The sequence below is a fragment of the Neolamprologus multifasciatus genome, chromosome 13 (assembly GCF_963576455.1).
Source record: "Neolamprologus multifasciatus chromosome 13, fNeoMul1.2, whole genome shotgun sequence".
Classification (NCBI taxonomy): domain Eukaryota; kingdom Metazoa; phylum Chordata; class Actinopteri; order Cichliformes; family Cichlidae; genus Neolamprologus; species Neolamprologus multifasciatus.
Window position 1 is genome coordinate 6950370 of NC_140451.1, and position 22146 is coordinate 6972515.

At 39.2% G+C, this 22146-nt stretch overlaps 1 protein-coding gene across 4 annotated transcripts in view; it reads right to left on the reverse strand.

Moving 5' to 3' along the window:
• LOC146504938 (stromal membrane-associated protein 1-like) overlaps positions 1 to 22146 on the reverse strand; it is a 141355-nt gene that overhangs the window by 101556 nt on the left and 17653 nt on the right. For all 4 annotated transcript variants that reach the window (XM_085182895.1, XM_085182894.1, XM_085182896.1 and 1 more), the window contains exons 2-4: positions 20305 to 20438; positions 18210 to 18295; positions 11681 to 11756 (exon numbers count right to left, since the gene is read on the reverse strand). In XM_085182895.1, coding sequence (XP_085039021.1) covers positions 11681 to 11756; positions 18210 to 18295; positions 20305 to 20438 — 296 coding nt within the window. The remainder of the gene's footprint in view (positions 1 to 11680; positions 11757 to 18209; positions 18296 to 20304; positions 20439 to 22146) is intronic.

Here is a 22146-nt window from a genome sequence, read left to right on the forward strand (position 1 = left end):
GGGGATATAAAAAGGATAGATAACAAGACTAGTACGCACTGGGTGAAAGAGGATGAACAGAGGTTGAATAGATATTAGGACTTAGAGATGGAAGTGTCTGGCTCTCTAGTGTGGTGAGTGCTGATAGTGAGAGAGAAAAATGCTTAACATCTTTACTGAAATTTGTCTGCTGGCCAGACCTTTAACAGCTTCTTTTGTACTCTTACAGAGAACACTTACCGCGGAGAAGTGGAACAGTTACACAGAGACTAATAAAACAAGAATTATGGAGGCCGAGGGATAGTGTTAGGTGTTTGAGCTCTAATCCACTTCCACAGTGTTCTCACAAAGCAGTCTGTTAAGTGACCTTGAGCTATGTGTTGTGGTTAGAGATGCACTGATTGATGGGCCAGGCCCCCTCTTGGCCCTGACAAGTGAACGGGCAGCGAGTCTCACATATGTCCAGTAATGAGCCGGTCCGTTTCACGCATGAGCAACACACACAATTATTCAGGAAAACAGTTACGTGCACACTCACAAGTGTCACTAACGTAGAAACCTCTCACTGCAGTCCAGGTTCATCAAAGTAAACTAAAAGGGGGTTAGTACCAACAAACATAAGAAACTTAATCACGCAGATGAATATGGAAATTTTAAACACAGTAACAAAGACAAAGTGGATAACCAGCAGCCTCAGTATGAGCAAAGGATCAAAGAAGAACGAGGAAAACAGTAACACTCCTTCTGACCTTCTCCATCTCTCAAAGCAAACATCACCTGTAGTAATCTTCCCTGCATGACGCCATACTGCTGCTCACTGATGGTCACCTCTCTTCTTCACTAGCTTCAACAGCTCTTTCCCATATCCTCATGGTTTGGCTCATGGGATAACTTTATCCCACTACAGCTCTGTGCATCACACTGGCTTTAAAAATGAGGTATAGGGATGTGTTTTTTCCGCATTTTTGTCAATATTCTGAAACTAACCTGAAAGAAACTTCTGAGCTTGGCTCTGCAGGGAGTTTTTTCTCCCCCCACTCACCAAATACTTGCTCAGAGTTCAGCATGAACTCAGTTGGGATTTTCTTTCTCTCATTTTAGACACTTTGCCTTATAATAACCAGTGCACTGAGAATAAACAGGTGTTCTAGCTCAAAGAGATAACAGCTTTCAGACTAGACAAAAGTTGTGGACATCAAATCACATGAACGAGAGTGTTACCTAACTGTTCACTTTTGAAGTGCTCGGCAAATCTTTGCAACGGTCGATATTCGAGCACCGCCTAACGTGTCATTTTTTTATACTGAGCTATTTAGTGGCTTGAGTGTACATGCTGTTTTTTTTAAGTGCTGCAATTATCTGTCACACACATTCAAGAAGCATCACACGAGACTCAACTCACCATTAGGGTCCTCAAATGTTTTTAAAGTGTTGCATTGAATTGTGTTTTCTCTCAGCAAAAAGAGCTGAAGTAATGCAAGTGACAAGCTTCAGTATTTAACTGGTCTGAGAACGGTGTCTTGAACCAGACCGTGGGTTTAAAAGGTTGAGATGATAAATGTCTTGAAACTACAGTGCAGTGTGTGCATAGATTCACAGACGATCTTGAACCTGGCTAACGTCAAGCAGGCAAATATCAGGATGATTATTTATAACCATGAACTGAATCATGCTTTCATGAGCAGAGACATTGCAGGTTCTTGGAGCAGGAAGGATCATTAAATCATGTGACCAAACACATGAAGAAAAAATAAATAAATGAATAAATAAATAAATAAAACAGCAGATACCCAGCTTTCAAGGCTAACACTGCTAGCTTGGTACTGCTGATGATAAGAGCTGATGTGGGTTTTTTCTTTTTTTAAATGTCCATGATTTGAATAAATAGACACAGTAATTTATTTGGGTCATGGCTTGGAGAATGCAACCATCATTGCATCCCTATATCATATTGAAGCCTGATGTAATACTGAATAAAGTTACACAGGTTCACCATCCTGTTAATTTTGCTAATTAGTATTTAAAGAACCAAGCACCTAGAAGTAAGATCTGAATACCAACTAGAAAACTATTTTTGGTTACTGAGGTTTGACAACGGAGAAAAAGCTAGAAAGCTGTAAGGGAGTGACCTGTTTTTAAGTAATTTAATTAGTGGATGTAATCACTAATATATTAAAATATTATACTCAATTTTGACCACGACACTCCCCTAAATTCTATACAGTAGACCTATAAACCAATTGTTTTTTGTAGAAAATAAATAGCGGAAATACTACCAAAAACTGAACAATTCAGGTGAAGTTCAAGAACACAGAGCACACAGTCAAAAATGAACTCAAGTCTTTACAGTGAGAAAACTCCCACTTTGGAACTAAAAGAACTAAATTACAGAATGTTGATTTTATTCATCTGTATGTAGCATTTTCAGTGTGAGAATTAAAAGTCTGACAGTCGACAATTAATCCAGTAGCAAAAATAGTTCCTGAGTGTGGTGCATTTTTTTTTGTTCAATTTTTGTTCAATTAAATCATGTTCAATTCAATTCAATTCAATTTTATTTATATAGTGCCAAATCACAACAAAAGTCGCCTCAAGGCGCTTCATAGATACAGAGAAAAACCCAACAATCATATGACCCCCTATGAGCAAGCACTTTGGCGACAGTGGGAAGGAAAAACTCCCTTTTAACAGGAAGAAACCTCCAGCAGAACCAGGCTCAGGGAGGGGCGGCCATCTGCCGCGACCGGTTGGGGTGAGAGGGATGTTAACATGAAATAAACAGAAAAGAGTTGTGACAACAAAATCTGAGGAAACTGAGTTTATGCAGTATCGTATGGAGCTCAGAGCTACCTGCAGTCCAATACTGTTGGCTGATATTAGCCATTTCTCAATATATAACTGTCTTAATTTAGAAATACTGTTAAATAAAAATGTAAAAAGTAAAGAAGAAACATGAGAAACATCCTTCAGCCATGTTATGAGTGTTGATGTTGCATAGTCTGTCCACCAGGTCCCTTTGCAACTTCCCTGCTGGCAACGCACATGCTTGGAATGTCACAAAACACAACAACCAGTTGATCCAAGTGTACTGGACCAATATACTGGAATATTAGATTTTAAAGCCAGGTTTGTGGCGTCTCCCTTAGGGTAGACCCAACGCAGGACCCAACTGCTTAGGCTGCTGCCCCTGCAACCTGGCCCCAGATAAGTGGAAGATACATGGATTGATGGATGGACAGACATATTTGGTTTTAAATCACCAAATAAAAAGTATCTATAGTTTTGTGAAAAAGTCTTTGTCCCCTTCCTGATTTCAATTAAATGCTTCTGACACAAAATGCAGTTTCTAAATTATAGTGTTTATCACTAAGAGGGGGAAAAAAATCGAAATCTACACGGTCCTGTGTGAAAAAGTGATTATGCCCTAAAACTAATAACTGGTTCGGTCGCACTTTGCAGCAACAACTGCAACCAAGCATTTGTGATAAATGGCAATGAATCTTTCACAGTGCTGTGGAGGAACTTTGGCCCCTCATCTTTGCAGAATTGTTACAATTCAGCCACATTGGAGGGTTTGAGCATGAACCACCGTTTTAAGATCATGCCACAACATCTCAATCGGATTCAGGTCACGACTCTGAGGTGGCCACTTCAAAGTCTTCATTTTGTTTTTCTTAATCCAATCAGAGGTGACTTGCTGGTGTCTTTTGGACCATTGTCCTGCTGCAGAATCCAAGTGTGTTTGAGCTCAAACAGATGTTCGGACATTCTCCCTTCAGGATGTTTTGATAGACAGCAGAAATTATGGCTCCATTCACCACAACAGGTCTCCCAGGTGCTAAGGCAGCAAAACAGCCCCAGACCATCACACTACCATAACCATAACATTCATTCATTTAGAAACTGCATTTTGTGTTTACATGTGTTATCTTTGTCTAATATTTACAACTCCTTGATCATCTGAAACAATTAAGTGTGACAAACATAAACAGGAAAAAAAAACCTGTCTTTTAAAAAAAAAAAAATTCCCATATTAGTTCTACTCTCGTGTCATAGTCGATTCTGGGGCCGCACGCTACCGGACACAGACTCCTGATGTCATGCTGGAGCCACTCTTCCTGTTTGGGGGTTGCGGTTCCTACTGCTGCTATGACCACTGGGACCCTTGGGACTACTTTGAATGTCACCTTCTATATATTTCCGATGTTACTAACAGCCACATCTATAGCATTAGATTGGTTAGTAAAAAGCTGTTTGTCTGCCTGGAACAAAGTCCCCCAGGATGTTAGCTCTGTTGTTAAGGATCATTTTCAGAGAAGAACAAACCCTTGATCTCTGCTTCAGGTGGATTTAATGTCTACTGTATGCTGGCTAAATGAAAAGGTAAAAGTGACTCATTTAAATTGCACAACAAGTAGCTGCAATGTAAGCCGCAATCTAATGTAATTGTCAACCCATCCTTTTCACGAAATCTGTGTTGTTCTCCTGAACCAAAAAAAACAAACAAACTTAAAGCGACCTCTGTCTAACTTTCCCCGTAGCTCATCTGCTATCCACTGACGTCAGAAAATAACATGTCAGAGCATGACAGAAGTTAACTAGGTTGCCACAGCTGGCTGCTAGAACATGCACAACATTGGTAAGTACTGTGGACACTGCAGGGAGGACACTCATGACTAACACAGGCAAATAAGGTTAAAAATCAGCAGCCTTCCTCCAAGGCGACCGTGCTGCTCTCTTGTGACATTTTTAGGCCAATCACTGGGCTCATCACCGAGGGTTTGCAAGATGCACTTTGATGGATTGTTGATTCCAGTAACACTGAAATTATTTGTGGTTTATACACAAACACAATCCAACTAATTTACTCACAGCAGAACAATGAGTGCATGCTACTCAGGCAGGGGAAAAGCATGCATACATTCAGACATGACAAAAGACCACTGCACTCTATCAAGTTCTCTTTTTACTGGCTTTCTAAAGAAGTTAAAAAAAAAAAAAAACAGAACTTCAAGCAGTAGGATTTGTAAGCATCAACAAGGCTGTTTGACGTTACACAATCTCTTTTTCCCCCTCTCAGACTTTCAGAAATGGTAAGAAGCTGTTGTATCACATCTCTTGCTAACAGAAGATCTGGCTTCAAATATGGAAACGCAGTTGTTCAAACAGGAGACTTTAATAATGAACTCAAGGACAAAGGTTTTTGTTCTTTTTAAGTCAAACATGTTTGTAAAGTTCTGATATAAGTCAAGTCCCTTACTATCACTTACTATTCCTTTAGCCTCCTGGAAGAACAGACCACCTTCCAAGTTCACAAGTCAGAATTTTCTCCACTTGAGATGCTACAGATAGATAACTATTAAGCATTAAGCTACAACTGCACTGCTCACAACTTAATGTGAAGGACAGAGCCACAGCACGCTGCTAACAGGAAGGTTAGAGCTAAAGCTGTGGATAGGGTCAGCAAAAACACACACCAGACAGCCCTTTATGAAAACTACTGAAGTCACTTTCTTGGTCTCAAAGCCACCAGATTCCACTGAGTAAACAGTTAAAACACACAAACGTGAAGACTGGGCCAAGAAATATTTGAAGACAGATTTTTCAAAGGTTTTATAGACCGGTGAGATGAGAGTGACTCTTGATGGACCAGATGGATGGGCCTGTGGCTGGATCAATAATGGACACAGAGCTCCACTTCGACTCGGACACCAGCAAGGTGCAGGTGGGGTACTGGTATGGGCTGGTATTATTAAAGATGAGCTGGTTGGACCTTTTCGGGTTGAAGATGGCTCGAAAATCAACTCCAAAACCTACTGCCAGTTTTTAGAAGACACTTTCTACAAGCAATGGTATAGGAAAAAGTCTGCATCTTTTAAGAAGACCATGATTTTTATGCAGTACAATGCTCCATCGCATGCATCGAAGTACTCCAGTACATGGGTAGCCAGTAAACGCCTTAAGGATGAAAAGATAATGACATGGCCTAGGTCAGGAAGGAGGCCTAAACCCGTGAGAACCTGTGGGCCTTGCTTAAACGGTTTACAGTGTAGGGAAACAGTACACCTCTCTGAAGTGTCTGGGAGGCTGTGGCTTCTGCTGCACAAAAAGTTGATCATCATCAGCTCAAGAAACTGACTCCATGAATGGAAGGCTTGTGACACTTATTGAAAAGAAGGGTGGCGATATTGGTCACTGATTCTTTTATTTTATTTTTTTATTTTGACATGTCAGAAATGCTTATATGTATATATAATAGTTGTAGTTGTTATAGTTGTTTTATTATTCTCACTTTAACATTTGCAAACAAACTAGAGATGGGAAAATGTTCATTTTTAAAATTAATTGCATAATTCACTTTTACATTCTTAAACATTTAGGTTAATTAACATTTTGGACTGACTGTCCTTGATCCATAATGAAATTAATGCTCAAAAATACAACTTTAATAATTGTGCACTCAGTGTATGTGTGTGCAGTATAAGCCAATATAAGTATAAAAGTATAAGCGAACTGCAGCTAACATGAATAGATGATCAGGAACAAGTGTGACCACCTCAATAAAAGCAGAAAATCTGGCACTTTGCTGGTCTGCAATATCCAGGTATGTGTCAACACAATGCCACAATCTTCCCAGACAATTCACCCCACGGTCAGATCATACATTCTCAGACAAATTGCAAAAAACTCGAGAGCCACATCTCTGATTCAGTCAGCATGTTAAATGTTAAAAGTTCATGACAGTACAATCAGGAACGGCTTGTTTGGAAGGGCTGCCTGGGGAAAGCCTCCTCCTTCTGCAGCAGCATAGCTTATATGCTTACATATCTGCAAACAGTACAGTAACCTCGTTTAATATACAAATAAATAAATAAAAATCATGGCTGGCTTGTTCTGTATTGAGCCTGAGTTTGTCCCTTGCCTGATAGAAGGCACATAAACAAGTGGAACAGCATCAGCTGCTGTCGTCATCCTCATGTCTGCGAACATGAGGCTTACATTTGTCAGAGAAAAGCAACCTTCGTCTTCACAGCGTGTTTATCTGTAAATACAAAGCCCTCGAGTCAACACTGTGATGTAATAATAACATTACAGAAATGACACAAAGCAATTTCAATCGTTACAAAAATGCTCTTCACTCAAACTAGCGAGGCTTCAATCTGACAGCAGGCAGACAAAATGAACAACAAAAAGTTTCAGCACAAAGGAAACACTGAAATATAAAAACCAAGCAGTGTTTTAATTCACACTGGCTTGTTCACAGCAGGCTTCCTCTGGTGCATATTTATTCCATTGCAATGTCTAAGTTTCCCTCATTCGCTTCTGTTTCTCAGTTTATGCATTTTTCCCCCCTTTGTCCCACTCGCCTCTTGCCTCTCTCTCACACACTCTGTGTTGTCTCTGGCTTTCTCTGAAGCATTGCCAGCAGCCAGACTGTGATCTAGGATCTGTTTCTGCCACCCACGCAGACAGCTTGGCTTTTATATGCAAATTAATTATTAAAAACAACTCATTATCACTTTAAGCAGTTTCGCGCAGATGGAGAACGAAGAGGAGAGGGCGGGCTACAGTAACCCTGAGCTACAGTTGGCGTATGCACATGTGTGCTCGTGTATTGGAATGACTCTAAGGCATCCACTGGTTTGATTTATGGATTGGACAAACAGCACCCAGAAACATTTTGTGTCATTCTGTCACTGCAGTTGCATCATCACACTGTATTATTATTATTGATTTTATTTATCTATGTATTTTAAACAGCATGCTGGGTGGTGTTGGCAGCTGAAATCTGCAGGTGATGGATGTGATGCTGTTGCAGCAAAGATTGCATCCTTCTGAATTCCACACAGTCCACCACAATTGTCGCATCAGATTCTCTGTTTTTATCTATTTTGTTTCAGACAGGGCTCAATTTGAAATAAAGAGGTGAGCATATCTACAAGTACTGCCTGTGAGGCAAAGCTCAGAGTTAAGATCGATTAGATCAGTCTGATCTAATCGAATATGTTTCCAAACCAACTTCAACTTCTAAGCCAAAGACTAGAAAATATGATGAAGCAAATCTTCCCTTTTGCTTCACCTGCACAAATGCCGAGGTAGGTCTCCCCTGCAGAATTGGTTTTCCCTTTGTTGGGAGCAGCGCTGGGCTGTTTAAATCACGGACAAACAGTATCCCACATTCTTGATTTTTAGTTCACAAACACTTCTTGTAATGACTATTAATAACTATTCCTGACATTTTGGAGATATACATACTATACTATACTTTATGCAGTAAAGTTACAGCGGGATACAAATAATATCAGGCTGATCCTGCCACGATTTGTTCCCTCGGTTCAAATTACGGACAAACAGTATCCTACAGCTGTTTATGTTTTTAAACCTATTTTGCACAGTGAGGCATTTTTTGAAAAATGTATTGATAGCAATGTTGAATATTATTACACAGGGAAAAAACAACTACACCTAAAATAATCACACCGTGACGCCTCTGCCTTTGTAAATGGAGGGACAGTAACTGTGTGCTTATATGTAAGCGTGTAAAACCTGCAGATAGTCAGATTAACAGTATTTTGTCTCTATCTGCCATTCTGCAATTCATCTTATGTAAACAATAACATGGCACACAGCGTGACATGAAAAAAGGCTCTGTACTCTGTATTCCTCGTCCACACGTAAACGCAAAAAAGGATTTAAAAAATCTCAGTTTTCGGTGATTCGAGCGCCGTTTACGTGTGGACGAAACAGCTGCGTTTTCAAAAATACCCGTGTAGGTGCGGACGTAGCGTAAAAGAGTTAGTAGTTTATTTTATTACTACCTGTAATTTATTGCAGATTACTTGTATTTGCTTAATTGTTTACTAAATGTTTGAGGTGTGAAATAAACCGCAATGGAGCCAAATATGGGTGTGTGTGGTTGGAGGATGTGTTTGCGCGTTTGCGCGTGTGCGCGTGCACGCGGGGGGCGCGAACATTTTTCTTGTAAAACAAAGGGGGGCCCAGCAAAAAAAGTTTGGGAACCACTGCATTAGTCTAATATTCCATCTTTCATTGTTTTACACCTCTCACCTATTGGCTTAAAAATGTAACAAAAAAGCTCATGCAGTAATAGTTCAGCGGCCTAAGCTTTCATCACATAGGCTCAGCACGCCTGAATTTTTCTAGACATTCCCTGACAGCGCTGCATGTGAACCAGCAAATGTCAGATTTAATCTGATCTAAAGTTTTAAAGTCGTTCATTGGATCAGGTAGTTTAACCTTCTGAACTCTCTACTACAAAGTGCACATAATGTCTGTGCCAGTGTGAGAATAGTGCAGGAAACCTTCAGAAGTGAAACAACACTTGGACCAAATTCTTTCAACACTCTTCCCACACAACTCCAAGCCAAACCTATAAAAAAAACATATATACTCATTTGGTTTGTTTACAACCCCATAAACCTCATTATTGGACAGACGAGACTAAAGTGTAGATATTTGGCCATAATGCAAAGCAACACCGCTGAACACAACCAAACACAGAATATCGACACAAACACCTCATACATAGCACGCTGGTGGAAGTTGCTGAAGTTTGAAAAGTATCTAATGTCTTTGCGTTACCCAAATGAGCATCAGTATTGAATATAGATTATATACAGTATTCAGTTGTGGTCCAAAGTTTACATGCATACACTTACCAGCACAAATTGTCATGGAGCTGTTGATGATTTCTTTTTCGGTGCAGATTGATTGTACAGTTTGAACTGGATTTTCTCTAATCCACACAAGATCAAATAAAACCATATACTGACTTAGATCGTTGAATAAGTGGTGCTGAAGGTTCTACAATGTCTTTAACTTGACCAGGAAACGGATTATTAGCTTCTTGTTAGTAATTATAACTGACAACAAACGGGCATTTCTCTTTGCCGACATAGACAGGATTTTTTTGACAGCACTTATTTAACTGACCAATACTCAGAACAATGGTAAAGTCCAAGGAACTCAGTGAGAATCTAAGAAGGAGAATTGTAGATTTACACAAGTTGGGAGGGTCTCTTTGAGCAACTGCAGATTCCAAAATCATCAGTTCAAACAAACATACAACTCATTGTGTGTTTTCAAACCTAAGAACACTATATCCACTGTCAAGCATGGTAGTGGTAGCATCATGCTCTAGGGCTGTTTTGAATAGCCAGTGAAATTAAAGTTATTTGAGATTATACTTACTTCAGTACCAAAATACATCAGGAGGAGGATAGCCTTTGAAAAGGCAGATCGATGAAAGTTACCCAGTGTGTTAAATACAGTATATCAAAGGTAATACATTATGACACCACCATTTGAAACTTTTAAATAAACTCTAGCACACTTTGACATTTTGACATTATATCTGCTTAAAATCCAACTTTGGTCAGACTCTAACATAAAACATGAGCCTATGAAAAGCATTGATGTTAAGAAAAGTCCAATTTTAGTGTTTCACTAAACCATGACATGTAAGCTAGCGTTAACTAGCTAATTCAAATCTGTCCAAAAACTATGAGATTATTTCTGTTGCTAAATTGCTAAAGATGGCTAGTTACAAGTTAGCCTAACAGTTCGTATGTCCAATACTGGAGTTTTATTTGTAGAAGTGAATGTAACTTGTGTTGTTGTTGTTTATGGATAATAACAGCGGAAAGTTGTCTCCTTTTTTTGTCCTTTTTTGGGAGTATACAAGGTGATACATATGTGAACACAGACACACAGTCTGACTGCACCACACCAATTTCTGTGGACTTTCACACCGCCCTTCACGGAGTAACTCACAGTACAGAAACAGCCCACTCACTGAAACATGCAGAGATGCACACACCTCTGATATCTCTGTGGAAACAAGACAAGGATATGTGCACTCATCCGCCCACAAACACACCTACACCATCATGTCCTTTTTCTCCCTTCACCCACACAGAGCTTCAGTCGTGACACTGACACACACACACACATAAAGACAGATATCTACTTACTGATAAAGACCTGTATGAGAAGATAACAATGTTTTTGAAAGGTTATTCTCCAACTGTGTTCAGCAACTCTTTGTATTGGATCCAGCAAGACTATTGTTTGGGTTGAAAAAGATTTTTTTTATCCTTTTTACAACAGATTAAAGTGCACAAAAGGTCAGTGGCAGTTAAAAAAAACAAAAACCAAAAAAACAACAACTAATTTTTCAGGCTGAGTGAAAGAGTGCACTGAAAGAAACTGAGGTTCTGGCATGAAAAGTTCCTACTGGAAGGCATTCACAAGTCTTGTGCAAGGAAAAGATGCCAAACATAATGACTAACACATTTTAACTTTAAACACGGCAGCTGCCAAACACTATTTGTTGCAGGTTTTAGCCTTTCAGGAAAAGGCAAGGGATTCATGATTAAAGAAAACTTTGGCATGCAGTGTTTGCTACTGTTAAAGCTTTTTTTTTTTTTTTCTTTTTTAAAGAGGGGAAAAAGGGAGGTTTCCCAATAAAAAAAGCAAAGCTCAAGAGACAGAAAAGGCGTCATTTTACATTTATGTTGCTTTCTGTCTTAAGCACATCCTGACAATCAAAGAGCCACCAAGCAACCACTCACACTGAGGTTACATGAAATCGCCTCCAACCGTGGCAGCGCTGCATGGAACCACAACAATAACATACACTCACAAACTTTAAAACACAAACAGTGTTGTTGATACTCACTTGAGCTGTGGCCAAAGCCTCTTTGTTGTAGTACTTTTTCCTCTCATACTTGTCCCGGATAAAGACTTCCACTGCTCTGAAGGTCGGGGTTAAGGACTGAAGCCGCGCACAAAGGTATCCAAGTGGACAATACGTACACACGCCACATGAGATGCATCATAGAGAAACAGCATGGACCGAATGTACACGGGAATTCTGCACAGCAAAGGTGGGAGTAGTAGTAAAACTTGCAGGGGAAGAAAAAGTCATTTCAATCCTTGTTTTTGTTTTTTTAAATCGCATGCATACACGTTTTATGTTCCAGCAACTACGGAAACTGAGATTTTGTTAAATAATATTATATAATAATCCCCCAAAATAAGGATCCAAAGATATTTCAAGATAGTTGGTTAAACTTTCACAACATGCACTCATAAGCTTTATGATATGTATTCTGTGGAATAGTCGTCAACTTGAATACACTGAGATTAGAGATGTAGATAATGTGTGGTGACGAACGTGCCCATCTGTTCAAAAGCTTTGTTTATCTTTAATTGACAATGACCTCAAGAGGCTGCTAGAATTACAGCATGTGTGTCAGGATCAAAAGCAGACGCTGATGTAGAGCCTTGAAACAAGGTTAAGTGGATGATTGCAGGAGTGAGCAATTAAAAAAACTCTTAACATAGACTAGCATCAGTAATGATGCCAGTGCCAATGCATGCTACAGACAATTGTGTCTATATTTGTCAGAAGCACAAGATTCAACATTTCAGTGATGGAGGAAACGTTTAGATTTTCTACATTCTGATCATCCCAATGTGCTAAAAGAAAAACAGAATAACTGTTAGATAAATTAAAATGAAATATTTGACAGAATTTATGTACTGGGAAAATGTCAACCACAGTGATGAGCAATCAATAATAAGATGTAATCATGTCTGCTGTTTTCAATTAGTGGGATGATGATCGGCTGTACTTTACTTGTTGAACAGCAATCTCTTAAATCTGGTCTTCACAACATATATTTCAGAAAGACTCTTTGCCTGAAGAAACGAGGCTACATTGGCTTCAGAAAAAGAGCTGATGTTGCTCATGATGCTACAAAAACATTTCTACAACAATCTGAAGGTTAAGCAACAACTGACCTGGACACACTGGGTATACAGGAACACAGAACCATCTTTATAGGTTCAGGAATCATCTAAAGTGTACAAAACTAAGCTACAAGCAAGACCTGCTCCCTCCAAGAGCAAGTAAAAGTCAAGCTGTACAATGCTCATGGGACCACCATTGGGATAACACGAAACAACAAGACAGTGAAAATCACAAGGAGGCTGTTAGAAGGTCTTTTGACCAAAACAGAACTTTTTGATTCATACGACAAACGTTAGTTCATTGCAGCATAAGAACCTTATCTATGTTATAAAACTCAGAGGCGACAGAAGTATAACAGATTCAACCTGTGTGCTGTATTTGTGCAGGGACAGCCAGTCATCAGGGAAGGAATAGTTAATTTCTTAACTATATCAGCAAGTTCTAATGAAAAACAGCGAGACACATATCTGTGAGGTGAATCTTAAGAGAAAGTGAGTCATGCAAAAAAGGTAAAAAAGGACTAAAGTTAATGTTCTGGAAGATTCCACTCAAAATCATCACCTCAAGAAAAGAGTTCAAGGTGTTATTTACAGAGGATTTTATTACCAGGAACCTTAGCTGCAGTTTTTGCTACAACTTACATTGAAACCAAAGGTTTGTACACTTTTGCCCCTTAGAAATATGTGAGATGAGAGGCCAAGTAACAGAAGCGTCACATCTCAGAATAATAATACTGATCACTTTTATTCTTTTATATTGACCATTATCCCTAAATCTGACATCACATTGGGAGATTAGCACCAGTAACTATGTTGAACACTTTGTGTAAAGGTAAAAACAATTATGCAATTGCTTGACTCGCTGCAGGAAGGAGCGCTTTCGCAGATCATTCATCCCAACAGCAGTTAGACTCTATAACTCCTCAATCACGATGTCATAAGTCACTGGACACTGTGAACATCCACGGTCACCACTTCATGCATAATGGACCTTCCATGACCTTCCAAGCTATATAGTTTGTGTCTTCCATATTTCCAACTATATCCATAATCACATACTGTGTATGCTACCATTGTATCTAGTGTATTATCTTACTTTTTTTTCCATTGATTGTACTTATTTGTATTTTTTATATTTCCTTCTGATATCTGTACCTGAGCTGAGGTGACGCAAAAATTTCCCCGTTGTGGGATCAATAAAGTCTTATCTTATCTTAATCAATCTATCAGAGGATTGTTGATGTAAATCAAAGGATTTCATATTTACTGCACTGCGTTCGCTAAAGTCTGCAGCAGAATTTTGCTCAGCAAGTAACCCGACGAGAAATTACAGTATCACAACTAAGTGAAAGTGTCAGAAAGAGTGAAGAGGGGCTTTGTCAGCTTTAAATCCTGATTAGACTGAGTGTTTGTAAAAGGGCCCAGCAGAAACTGGATCAATTGTATCCTAAATACGATGAGGCAGATCTAAAGTGAGCGCACTATTAGAAGATCGATACCTGAACATTTGTTGACTGAGAGCTGAAGGGAAGCAAATTCATCAAAAACGTGTTTTCTAAATAAAGAACATAAGACTCCAAATCAGTAAAAGTTACGTCGAGAAGGCTTTCTAGTAGTGGCCTCAGATGACAAGTCTTTAACCACTTCTGGGGCAGGAACACAAGGTTTGGGCTAAGACATTTGAAAAGTCCCCTTTGCTGACAATCGGCAGTTAAACGTTTGGGCCATGAACAGAAGGCTGTATGTCAAGAGAATAATAGACAGCGTAATACTGCAGAGGATTTCAGTTAATTGGAGTTGGACACCTGAATGAATCAGACAGCTGTTGCTCTCTCTCCTGATCTCCTCTGTCTAAATGTTGTCTTTAACAGTTTTCATAAAATCAGCCAAAGAAATGGGAACAAATTTTGCATTTTGGTGACAGACATGTAAAATCGCTTCTCTGCCAGGTTGTCTGTTCTGTGTAGATACAACAGTGGTTCATCCTGGGTCCAGTTTTATGCTCGAATGATTAACAGGTCACTTTTAAATGGCTTAACAAACAAACTAACAAAAAAACATTTATTTGAACATGGTCAGGTACACGGACTGGACTGAAAATGAGTGGGAAAATTAAAACAGCCTGAAAAAGATGCCTCAACACCACCTTAAAAAGTCAGCTCATTAGAAGCAAACTATAAAAAGAATTAAGGGTCGACTCGAGACTTTTGCACAGTACTGAATATTATGTTTGAAACAGATACAGTATTTAAATGTATATACAATTTAGCCATCCATCCATTTTCTTCCGCTTTTCCAATTTGCTAGAATGTATCACTTTTGGGCGTAGTTATAATGTTACTCTTTTAAAAAGGGCAAAAAAATGATGTAAAAGAAAACAAAAACGAACTATTAACATGTCTGATTTCCATGTGTGCGATGCTCGTCTCTCCATTTCATAATCACCGGGAAGTTTAATAAAAGACGCTCGGTCTAGACATGGATTTTGATTCTTTGCCACACGCTGCGAGTGACGTGACTTATAATGTTCACTCCATTTGATGGATCAGCAAACTTTTCCCAGATAAAAAGAGGGACACATGAACAACTGAGGTAATAGGAGAGCACATTTACACTAAGAATCCCAACAATGTCAAAGGAAAAACACGCACACGACAGTGAGATAAGTGAGGATACACAAACAATCAACCGCACTCTCTCACTCTATCTTTCCCTAAACACACAAACCAACACAACTGCGTGCTGCTGTGCCGCAAATCCTGACGTTCTTATCTGCCTATTTCAGCAGTGTCGCTTCTGTCGAATCAAGTAAAAGACTTTAGAAGATTGAAAAATGATGACCACCCGCACGAGTGGAGCTGCTAGATAGGCTGGAAGAGGAGGCCTGCTGTGGCTGCATCTCAAACACACTGCTTATTACTGTTGACTAGAAACAGCAGAGCAGAACTGGGATGCTGCACTGAGATAGCAACCATGGCACTCACGGCTGTAGTGGATAAATGTGTGGCCTGATGACACGGTGGTTAGGCACACGTGACCACAAATCTCATGAAAGACCGATAAAACACACCAAAGGGGGGCAGGGATTCTGACATATGGGCGACTGCTGTTCTTTGACATAAAATCAAAGTCTGGGTCACAATTAAACTCATTTCATATTTATAACACTGTAATACTGGGGAATATTTTACCAAGTATCAACAGAAAGACCTCATCTGCGCCACCCACATGCTGTTTCAATTTCTATTTTCAATTTCAAAACCTAATACTACAAAAATCACTACAAATTACACATTTGATGCTCCTGTTAGTTTCATATAATTCAGGTTTTTTTCCACATTGATAACTAACAAAAAAGCTGGTCTAAAATTAAAACATTTAAAGTAAAAGCACATATTCAAATGTGACTAATGTGATAAAATACTGCTGCATTACTGGTATTTTTATTTAAAACAGTATTTAAAACATTTTCTAAGACAACATTAATCTCAAATCCCATTTTAGTCCATACTTGTGTAAAACACGCCTGCATCTATGAATATTAATGCATTCAAACTCACACACACACAAAATACAGAGACGGGACTCAAAGTCCATTTTGTCATTTACATACATAAGCACAGTAAACAGCAGGGCTGAGAAGCTGCGTGAGTATAAACAGAGGAGTACACACAGAAACACCCACATTCAGGCGCGAGCTCCTCTAATCCTGGGTCTGTTATCTGCTGCTTTCAGCCAGCGGCGATGCTGTCAGAACAACTAATGGACTTCAAAAGAGTGAAGAATGATGACCACCCGCACAAATGGGCCTGCCAGATACAAGATAGGGTATTAGAGGAGCATTTCAAACAGGGAGATTATTTATTTTGGTCTGCTGGTGGAAATATGAACATATGCTGGTGTGTTAACCACACAGCTGTCTTGTCTTGTATCTTGGAAAAGGGCAAGCTGGAAAGCGCTGTTACAGCTCTGCGTATAAACACAAACTGCTCGATATGTCCCGGTTAAATGTGCGGAAAGATGCAGAAGTGGCAAGCCTCTGTGTGGAAATGATGTGTGGCGATGTGTGTGCAGCTGAAGCTCAAGCCTGAAAACCACAATGAGTTCGATTTGAGATTGTAACGTCATAATGAAAAAGGACTCTGCATCTTTATCTTGTTGCTGTAAAGCTTTCTGACTTTTGATTATTTATCAGTAATCTCCAGCAGAAACGCAAAAAAATAAAATCACTGACAATATATTTAAACATTTTAGGGATTTGTAGTAAAAATAAATTGAACAGGTAACTGGCAGTCATTTACTTACTAATTATAAAACCACTTTTTTTTTTTACATTTTTCCTTATTGGGACATAAAGAATTTACTGTACAGTAAAAAAAAACCCTGCAAATTAAAATGTGCTGTAAATTCTGCATTTTCAATTCAAATCCAGTTATTTTTTTCTGCATCTCACATACATCAAAAAATGAGTATCGGCTGGTTAAAATATGAAAAAGCTGAGTCCAGCTCCAAATTTTAAACAAACCAATACTCAAACATTTTTTTTTTGCATTTGTTCCAAATTACAGATTCTGATTCTGACGATAAGAAAGGCCAGGGAAAAATTTCATGTGTAAACACCGTCATAGATTTTAACCTGCGGGAAAAAAAGGCTCAAAGTGGTTTGATGGACCACCTTTCAAAAAAATATTTCTTTAAAACGATTTGATATATGAAGCTGAAATTTCCCGGCAACCATTATATATTCAAACGTTATACCATAAAAGTTTTATGCATATTGGAGGGCAGAAGACTTGTGTTGATTTGAGACTTAATGGCCCAGTGTCTCCACTGTGCAGCCTGAACACAGCCCCACAGGTTCTTTAAAGGCCCATTTGATAAAGAAGCTGAGTGATGGAGTGTTGCATCAGATTACTGGCCCCATCACCTCAAATCCAAGTGATGTGGTTTGTGATGAGTGGAAGCGCAGAGTGAAGGAAAAGCAGCCAACAAGTGCTCGGCATATATGGGAACTCCTTTGAGACTGCTGGAAGAGCTCCAGGTGATGACTTCATGAAGCTGGCTGATGAATGGAGAGTTTACAAAGCAGTTATGAAACCAAAGACTGAAATATTTAAAGTTTTGTGCTTAATATAATGCGATATGTCCAAACCTTTGACCTGTATGGTGGTATAATGCATAAACTACTTATTTATGGTGACATTTAGAGTTGATATGTAGCTATATGATGACAGGAGCTTTTATATTTGCATGTAGATATCCCGACATGTGGCAAATCAGAGGCTTTTATATCTGTGTGTACTGAAGTTGGCAGTTTTAATGCATATGTAATATGAAAGCAGTGATTAAAGTGTTCAGTGAGAGCGATGCTTTATTCCAGTGCATCTGTTTTTACAACAATAGAGGCTGAGACTAATAAATAAAGAGTGAGGGAGACAGCAGGAGGAGGATACTGATCCGTCTGTGGTCGCCTGAAGTTCTCCGGTAGGTGGGCTTCATACAGCTGTCTGGCCCTGGTGTTGCCCATGTCCACCATACTCTACGAGGAGGGGAGGAAGGAAAAAGAGCAGAGAGAGAAAAGACGGAAGAACTGTGTCATTAATACAGAAAAGGCAGTCGGTAAAACACATTTAAGACCTTGTCAGACACACACAGCGAGTTCTTTCATACTTCACATTTGCATTCAACTCAATTTGCTGCAGATTCCTTCCCACTCGCACACAAACACGCACATGCCAAGTGAAAGACACACTGGCCGTATGTGTCAGGGCTAAATTAAGAGGAGGGTGATGAATGGGGTGATGATAGGAGAAGTGGAGGAGACGGAGTCGGAATAATCAGCCATCCAGAATTAATTAGTCATTGAAAACAGTGATTAACATTCAGACTGAGCCCCGTTCCACTCGCACTCAGCTGATGGATCGGCACAGCACGGGAGAAACGCACAGGCGCACACCTTTCCCCTGCTACACACCGAGCGATTACTGCTGTGTGAGCTTCACAGATGTACACAGACACATGCAAACACAGAGCTCTCCGAACCCAGTGTGTGAAATAAAATCAATGTGACATGCTAGTTATCCACAAAACACAGCTCCGCACTTACAAATTAGCATTAGGCTCTCTGTATTCCCTCTGCATGTGCATTTGCACACGTGCTGCTGTGCATGTACTGCACATGGCTGCGTGTGTGTGTGTGTGTGTAAAAACACTGAATGCATACTAAAGAGTGGATTTCTGAGGCTGTGTCAGTGCATACAGAGTGACCTTGCAGTATATGCATAACTTCACCTATCAAGGTAACCCTTAAAATGCACTTTTTTGGGGGGTACCATCTGGGTTTTTTTGCATTTGCTCATGCCAACATGTCTTAGAGCCGTTTATTTATTCTTTTTTTGCCTCAGCCAGCTCTAAATACAACAACAGTATAATACATCTTTTTCTTTTTGCTGCTCTCTTCAGGGGTCGCCACAGCAGATTATCTGCCTCTGAGCATCCTCCACTCTCACACTAACCTCCTCCTTCACTACCTTCTCTGCAGTCTCCATTCCTCCTTTCCTGCCATCTTTAATGTCCTTTGCCCAGAAGGATAATAGTTGTTTATGAAAATGGATTATACACAATAAAATATAAAAAACAAAACAATTAAAGGTTTTTAAACACACAGCAAATGTGTGTACAGAAAGAAATGAGAATGTCAGTGAGCTAGGACTCTATATGAGGACTCTAGAATCCACTATGAAAACATAACGCTTCATTAGGCCTTAGTGATGCATGTTGGCAAGACATTATTCATTTTAAATGTTATTATCAATTTTTCTGATAGAGCCCATACTTTGTTGCGTCTTTTCTTGATTTTTGACAAACTTTAAAAGACAGCTGTTATATTGTCTCTGAAATGCTCGGAGGCAACTCAGGTGTGTTTAGCAACCTTAAGTATAAAAAAAGAAACACGCCAGTACATATAAAAGGAAAAGACTGAGGGTGTATTATTGCCAACTAGTTCTCTATTCCCATCCCTATTAAGCACCAGCAGCTCCTGTTTATGTTTGAAACATAAATGAACCAGATTACTGTTTGATAACTGTAATTAAAAAAATCATAAGGATCATGTTTTGTATAATTTGGAGGTGGGTTTCTTGCCTTTGCCTGAATGAAAAATGAGAAGAAAGAAAAAAAAGACTCAAAGACCTAAATAATAAATCTTTCCTCCTGTTGTTTTTACTATTTTGACCATTTGCCTTGTTCCAAATGCTCTAATTTCAAATGTAAATCATCCTTGAAAGCAGAACAGGTGATTCTAGATACACATGCAGGCGCTGCACACAAGCAACAAGTGAAAACAATGAGTCTTATGGTTTTTGCTATTATTTGTGATCTTTACTATATAGATTTAAAACCTACATAAAGAAATACAGTGAGCTTTTGTTTGTAAGTGGCAGAGATCATTAAAAGAATTAAACAATAACAGATTACTGGGTTCAAATTATATCAATGCATTAAGAAGCCTTAAGAGCAGAACTAGTATGGGGAGTATCATTTGCATACCTGGATCTGCTCAGGTGTCCACTGATCCAAATTGACAGATTTGACTCTGGAGATGTGGACACCCAGGTTGCGGTGGATGCCGGCACAGCGGATACACATGAACACCCCGAGGTTCCATGACGCCCACCGAGGCCCTGAAACAGAAAAGAAGAAAAGAGGATATTTCCACTATGAATTACTCCGGTTGCAGTTTTATTGTAAAACTCCTGCTGTGTTGTTAGTTTAAGTGAGTTGCTGCTGCATGTGAGGTGATCCCAATCATTTTCAACAATTTAGACTGCAAAGGAATTCAAAAACCCAAATAAACTCAAAACTGTGGAAGTGAAAGAACAGCAGGAAGTAAAGAATCAATGAAATACAACTGTGAAATGAAAAAGCAAGCCAGGAGTACTCTTCTCTTTGAAACCATCCTACAAAACTATGCTTTCAAGTATGAAAAGGTACCTGTACCTGGCACTTGATGCTACATACTGTGAAATTATTTATTTTTTAGATTTTCTAGGCTTCAGCGTAGCCCTTAAATCACTGCTATCCACTGGTTTGATCAGTTTTTAAGCGACTGATCTCCTGGAATTTTCAGTTAAGGATAATCACTCTGAAATGAATGTCAGAAAAAGCTACCAATTTTAGGCTCAGAATATAGCAACAATGGACAATGTGTGGTCTTAACCAGCCTTATATCAAGTGAGTTGCTAGTTGTGTCATTGTGTGGGAATTGTCTTGGTAGCCACTTAAAGCAATCAGTCATGATTTAATTGGCACCACCTCCGAGTCTATTTACTAACTGTGTGCATATTTTTATTGCCAGATTTGAACCTTTTATAAGGTCTACATGATAATACACAATGTCACAAAGCATAAGGTCTGCCCAATTGCTTTAATAAACACAGGTTCAGTGGACTCAATTCAATTTCTTTATTGTCCCACAAGGGGAAATTAGTTTAGCAGCAGGATAAAAATAAACAGAACAATACTATAAAATAATAATAACAATAATAATGATAGAAAGTTCAAGGACAATTATTTGCCATTAAGGAGACAAGACGCAGTAGGGATAAAAGAGACCTGGAGTCTTTTAGTCCTCCTCAGAGGTACTCTAAAACGGCGGCCGGAAGGCAACAACTCAAACTCACTGTGAAGTGGATGGTTCACACAATTAATAATAGAATGAGCCTTTCTAAGCACATTTCTATTGTAAATGGCCAAAAGTCCATTTTGCCAGCGCCCTGAAATTTTGCTAGCAGTTTTTACCAGAAGTCCCAACCGATTCTTATTCTTCACCGTCAGGTTACCAAACCACGCAGCAATACAAAAAGACATCACAGATTCGATAAAACGTCTATAAAACAAAGACAACATCTCAGATGAGACATTAAAAGATCTCATTTTCCTTAAAAAGAACAGTCTTTGTTGAACTTTTTTAGTAGTGGCATCAGCATGAGATTCAAAACACAGTTTATGGTCAAGTACCACACCTAGATATTTATAACTCTCAACGATCCCAATATCAGCAGTTTTAATGATAGTAGGTGATGAGCTATAAGAGGACTTCCTAAAATCAATAATCATGGACTTTAGCATCCTCCCTAGTAGCGCCAGATCTGGATCAAGTTGAACACTTTTAAGATGTGACAGAACAAGAGATGTGAAGGATGGGAAGGAGGAGCTTGGTGCTGTATCGCACCATTGGAGTAACAAGAGTGTCGAGCCCAAAGGTAAAGCTTTCATTTACCAGTCAATCAACGTTCTAAAAAACACCAAAAGCCATGAGGTTTGTTCATTGGAAGAATAACCTTGAGGATAAATGAGGTACCTCTCTTCAGCCCTAGAGATAGGGTGGGA